At 44.4% G+C, this 6,000-nt stretch overlaps 1 protein-coding gene across 1 annotated transcript; it reads left to right on the forward strand.

Moving 5' to 3' along the window:
* The first annotated feature begins 681 nt into the window (after positions 1-681).
* Positions 682-4,329, forward strand: LOC109744873 (3-phosphoshikimate 1-carboxyvinyltransferase 2). The gene is made up of 8 exons (XM_020304016.3): positions 682-1,005; positions 1,700-1,944; positions 2,036-2,189; positions 2,387-2,601; positions 3,130-3,247; positions 3,436-3,646; positions 3,779-3,840; positions 3,917-4,329. Exons 1-8 carry the CDS (start codon positions 697-699, stop codon positions 4,133-4,135), a joined length of 1,533 nt encoding a protein of 510 aa, XP_020159605.3. The 5' UTR covers positions 682-696; the 3' UTR covers positions 4,136-4,329.
* The last annotated feature ends 1,671 nt before the right edge of the window (positions 4,330-6,000 follow it).

The raw sequence follows: 6,000 nt of genomic DNA on the forward strand, positions 1-6,000 counted from the left end.
AACATTTTTCAAAACGGGAGCAAAGTTTTGGAACTCTGAACATTTTTCGAAAATCTGAAAATTTGAAATTCTGAATGTTTTTTGAAAATTCTGAATTTACAAAAAAGGTAAAAAAGAGAAATAAAGTTGGAAGGAAGAAAAAGAAAAAAAGATTAGAAAAGAAAAAAAAGTTGATTTGTGGGATTAAATGAAGAAGACTCTCAAGGAGAGTCTTTTTTGAGACTTTTTAGGACTTTTGCAACAATGCCCCTTCCTGCACCCATTGCCCCGCCGTCCCATGGTGTTATTTTTCGTTATACTAGGGGTAACATGGTCTTTTATATGCCATCTAGGGAGGGACTAGGGACTTTTTAGTCACTGAAAATAAACAGAAATGGGACTTTTTAGGGACTAGTAACTTTTTAGTTAGGACTAGAAAAAGTCCTGGGACTTAAGACCAAACAGGGTCTAAGACAGTCATATGTTAAAGATTTGCGAATGAAACTGCAACGTGTGTAAGTGCAGAGCAGTTGAGCATAGGGGTTGGTGGCGTTGCCAGCGGCGGCCCCGCCCCGTCCTCTACTTACCACCACCTCGCCCTATTTCTCTCTTCCTTCCTTCCTTCGTCCCTCCCCCCGTCCACCCCACCCCACCAACCCGCCACCCTCCCCCAATCCCTCCTCCTCCCCCTCCCCACCAACCCCGTCACCACCGGCAATGGCGATGGCTGCCGCGGCGACCATGGCCGCGTCCGCGTCCTCCAGCGCGGTGTCGCTGGACCGCGCCGCCCCGGCCCCCTCGCGCCGGCTGCCGATGCCGGCGGCCCGCCCGGCCCGCCGCGGGGCGGTGCGGCTGTGGGGGCCCCGCGGCTCCGCGGCGCGCGCGACGTCCGTGGCGGCCCCCGCGGCCCCCTCGGGCGCCGAGGAGGTCGTGCTGCAGCCCATCCGCGAGATCTCCGGCGCCGTGCAGCTGCCCGGCTCCAAGTCGCTCTCCAACCGGATCCTCCTCCTCTCCGCCCTCTCCGAGGTGACTCCCCCCCTCCCCTCCCCCCCGCTCTTCCTTTGGGTTGGTGAATGGAGCGAATTGGGTGTCGAGGTGGGATTTTGCGGGGTTTATTAGGAGCAGACGTACCTTTGTCGTGCTGACTGTCTGTCTGCTGGATCATGCGAATTTTAGCTCCAGTCGATCCAGCCATACGATTTTGCTGACGACGGGTAGGTTGTTTTGGTAGCCAATTCACGCGTTTCTTTACCATATCATTGGATTGTGTAGCTTGTACTTGGATCAAGAGGATGCATCATAATAATCAGGGGCGATCCTCCTATGTTTTTAGGCTACTAATTTTTCTTTTCTGATGGAGCCTTTATGAATATATTATGTTGTAATGCTGTCATGAACACTTGGAATTCATATATGCCTGCTCAAAATTATTATGCAACCTAAAGTCTGCACACATTCTGTGAGACGACGTCATCATGAAAAAGGCGATATTATTTTTGATGAGAAATCCTTGAATTGCTATTTGTAGCATTTGTTTTCATGAGCTATATAGGTACTAAATCAAGGTAGGATCCTTAAGGCTTTATATCGTTTCCACTGATCAGAAAACTATAGAGCAGCATGTCCTGTTATCTTATTTATTTATAGTAAGATGAGAAATTGGAGCTGGTTTACTTCACTGTCATCTCTAGCTGATCCGTAGCTTGTCTCTGCTCATTAGGGAACAACGGTGGTGGATAACCTGTTGAACAGCGAGGATGTCCACTACATGCTCGAGGCCCTGGAAGCCCTCGGACTCTCCGTGGAAGCAGATAAAGTTGCAAAAAGAGCTGTGGTTGTTGGCTGTGGCGGCAGGTTCCCGGTCGAAAAGGACGCCAAAGAGGAAGTAAAGCTCTTCTTGGGTAATGCTGGAACTGCAATGCGTCCATTGACGGCAGCTGTAGTAGCTGCTGGTGGAAATGCAACGTATGTTTTCTTTATCCTAGTTGAAATAAGTATGAGATCCATGGGTATGTTTGGAGACTGATCGTGTCTTTTATTAAAAAAAAAACTTCAGTTATGTGCTTGATGGAGTACCAAGAATGAGGGAGCGACCTATTGGTGACTTAGTTGTAGGTTTGCAACAACTCGGCGCAGATGCTGATTGTTTCCTTGGCACTAACTGCCCACCTGTTCGTATCAATGGCAAAGGAGGGCTACCTGGTGGCAAGGTTAGCTACTCGTGAACTTGCATGTTATGTACTTTTGTGCACATTCAGTTCTCTGTCAAAGAAAAATAATATTATTATGGGTAGTACGATGCAACGCGACCTTACACCATGCACTAAAGTTTAAGAACCAATAAACATTGAATAAATTCAATACTTGAGTATTGCGTGATGGCGCTTAACATTGAATAATTTCACAGGTTAAGCTCTCTGGTTCCATTAGCAGTCAATACCTGAGTTCCTTGCTGATGGCTGCTCCTTTGGCTCTTGAGGATGTCGAGATTGAAATCATTGATAAACTGATCTCCGTTCCTTACGTTGAAATGACATTGAAATTGATGGAGCGTTTTGGCGTGACTGCGGAGCATTCTGATAGTTGGGACAGATTCTACATTAAGGGAGGACAAAAGTACAAGTAAGTTCTACATTGCTTTACTTCTTCTGATAGTGGAGTACAAAAGCATGATTCTAGTTTTCAGTCTACCCAAATATTTATAGACGCACCCCCATTTGAATTATTGATAAACTAGGAAATAAATATTGTACAAAATCTGTCGACTGCTCAGTAGCTCTCAAGGCGCACTGTACTAGGAAACCAGTGCCTACTGCCTAGGCAATCGACCCTGCTACCTACAATGCATTGCACAGTTCTGTTTTCTGGACATAGACTTGATCACACCAGAAGTATCATCCATCTTAAAATTGGACTGAAAATAGAGGATATCGGCAGTTGTTTGGCAATGAGCATCTATGCAGATGATACTTGATTTTGCTTCTTTTGACCCTTTTTATCTTAGGCCCTTGCTGCCATATGGCCCATCAGGATACACATCCATGCTTTTACTGAACATACTCTTATGTACTCGGAAACTGTTAGTTCAAACTTCATAAAAGTTGCAGTAACCATTTCCTAAACGAGCCATCCGTTCTCTGGAATCGACAGGTCCCCTGGAAATGCCTATGTCGAAGGTGATGCCTCAAGTGCGAGCTATTTCCTGGCTGGTGCTGCCATCACTGGAGGGACTGTGACTGTCGAAGGTTGCGGCACCACCAGTTTGCAGGTAAAATTCTACTATCCATTTTTACCTTTTGGTTGAGCATACTTGACATATTACATTATTGAATGTATATACCATTTTCAACCAAACATGCTTTAAGTGGATATTCGTAGCTGAATCTCTCAAACTGCTGTATTCTGTAAGTGGCTTCCATGTGCTGTCATTCTCCCTGACGATGTGTAATATTGCAGGGTGATGTGAAATTCGCTGAGGTACTTGAAATGATGGGAGCTAAGGTTACATGGACTGACACTAGTGTAACTGTTACTGGCCCACCGCGTCAGCCCTTTGGAAGGAAACACTTAAAGGCTGTCGATGTCAACATGAACAAAATGCCTGATGTCGCCATGACTCTTGCCGTTGTTGCCCTCTTTGCCGATGGTCCAACTGCTATCAGAGATGGTAAACTTTCTATGGCCTTCCATACCAAGCAATCTAGCACGTGCGTCGCGGTTACTCGGTAGCATCAGGGAGGGGATAAAGGACTCGAAATCACCCTGTTATGTCCTGACACTTGTTCATTCTCTTCTGCAGTTGCCTCCTGGAGAGTGAAGGAAACCGAAAGAATGGTTGCGATCCGGACCGAGCTGACGAAGGTAATAATACACAATGTCTCCTGTTCTTATATCTCAGCTTCCTGATCTAACCTGTCCTGTGCCCTGTGCCCTATAGCTGGGAGCAACGGTGGAGGAAGGCCCGGACTACTGCATCATCACGCCGCCAGAGAAACTGAACGTCACGGTGATCGATACCTACGATGACCACCGGATGGCGATGGCCTTCTCCCTGGCGGCCTGCGCCGAGGTGCCAGTCACCATCAGGGATCCGGGGTGCACCAGAAAGACCTTCCCCAATTACTTCGACGTGCTAAGCACCTTTGTCAAGAACTAGATTGGAGAATCTACGGCGAATTGCGCTTGTACTTTTGTAGCCTGTCCATGGTCTGGAATTTTTGTCTTTTTCGTCTACTCGTGAGATGGTATACGAGTCTGTAATATTAGTTTTGTAGTGCGTGAGGTAAAATGAAATGTATTGCACACTGTATTCGTTTTTTGAATAAGAAATAAATTATGATCTAGATGTCATGCTGCTGCTCGTGGAGGATCTTGGGCATGCAAGCTAGTAGTAGTATAGGAAAGGAGGCAGCATTCCCTCGCACATAACTGAATGCTTGAAAGGTAATACTGAGCCTAAATGAAACAATTCAGGTACGGATCTTAACTAGAAGCATATGCACGCTTTGCCGCGCCGTTTTTCATTTACATGGCAAATATACAAAGTTGTTTATTTGCACAGTCATGGTGATCGATATGACAAATAGTCCCGATGTCTTAGTAAAAAAAAATCAATAGTATTGTATTAGTAATAACCATAAGAGGGCTATTACCTTATCTTGGTCCATCCATGTAATATCAAAGGATGCATGCAAACAAAGTAATGCAATCCTTATACCACAATCATTTGTCTTTTATATGGCAAACTGTGATAAACCACAATCATTTGTCTGTACCTCATTACCAAACTATTTACACATGTCGAAGAAAGTAAAGCGAACTAACAGAGGAATTTGGCAAGAAAAACAATCTTTGGTAAGAGGTCACAAACTAAATGAAAAGACTCATGGCAATTCAAGCATGGGTTTCTTCAATACGGGGAGAGCAAATGGGTCTACATGTCGTCTGTCTCGCAAGCTCTGCATGTCGTCTGTGTCACATAGTGACTTATGTCCTGCTCATTTACATGAATTAAGCAAGCCAGGCCCTGCAAAACAGAGTCCCCTAAAAGACAGTACATTCCAGAAAAACATCAGAACAGCTAGAAATTGAAGCATGTTTAATTTGTTGTCTTCTGAAAACTATCATTTTGTTGAATTACAAAAGAACTCTATTTGAATAGTCATGATTATAAGTTTGAGAACTGTCGAAATACAAAATGTACTACGACATGAGCAAAGCATACGGCAAACTTAAAACAAAGAAAACCAAATTCAGGTTAAGAGTTATTTTAATACAAAAAGACATGCGTATGAAACAATGCATTGTATCTGGTAGATCATTCTATTTATTGGTCATGGACATCTTAAGTATTGTCAATGAATGACCAAACTATAACTGTTCTTTGCCTATTTTTTATGATCAGTTGCAATATCTTCGACTTCGAGAACTCTAAACTAAATATTTTTTTGTTCATTACTGATTCTACAAAACCGACATGACAAGCTCCTATTGCTAATGAGAAATTCAGTAACATAACCATTATGTACACAAGCAAAACCAAGGCCTACAACTCTTTTTGCCTAGCTTAAACCCAAATTTAATCATGGGCAAATAACTTCGAAATTGTGCCTTCACCTGACAGTTGATGGATAAAACTGAACTCCGACGGTGCTATTCCGAAGCAGAAAGAATCAGGTGTGGACTGTGGAGGAGGGGTGGTACTGCGCGACCACAACGGCGTCCTTCAGGCGGCGGCGACTTACTCCTACCTGGCGACGTCAAGCCCGGAAGTTGCTGAAATCTTAGCTTGCCCATCAGGTCTGCAGTTGGCTCAGGAGCTAAACATACAAAAAGTTCACGTGGAGCTAGACTACAAGGGTGTAGTGTTGATGTTGAATTGTCATGAAAATGATCAAGGAAAGGCTTTGGACATTTCAGGAATCAAAGGTGGACTGGGTAAAACGTTCAGCAAATGAGGCTGCACGTACATTTGCTAGCTAGAGAGGGACTTTGTTTAGATGGCTGAATGATTTGGGACAA

This window comes from Aegilops tauschii, chromosome 7, assembly GCF_002575655.3.
Source record: "Aegilops tauschii subsp. strangulata cultivar AL8/78 chromosome 7, Aet v6.0, whole genome shotgun sequence".
Classification (NCBI taxonomy): domain Eukaryota; kingdom Viridiplantae; phylum Streptophyta; class Magnoliopsida; order Poales; family Poaceae; genus Aegilops; species Aegilops tauschii.

Bases quoted from the DNA above. Each gene is read 5' to 3' on its own strand.
- LOC109744873 (XM_020304016.3), top strand. From the start codon at position 697: ATGGCGATGGCTGCCGCGGCGACCATGGCCGCGTCCGCGTCCTCCAGC. The intron at 3,647-3,778 runs GTAAACTTTCTA...TCTCTTCTGCAG, and splicing joins TCCAACTGCTATCAGAGATG to TTGCCTCCTGGAGAGTGAAG. The intron at 3,841-3,916 runs GTAATAATACAC...TGTGCCCTATAG, and splicing joins TCCGGACCGAGCTGACGAAG to CTGGGAGCAACGGTGGAGGA.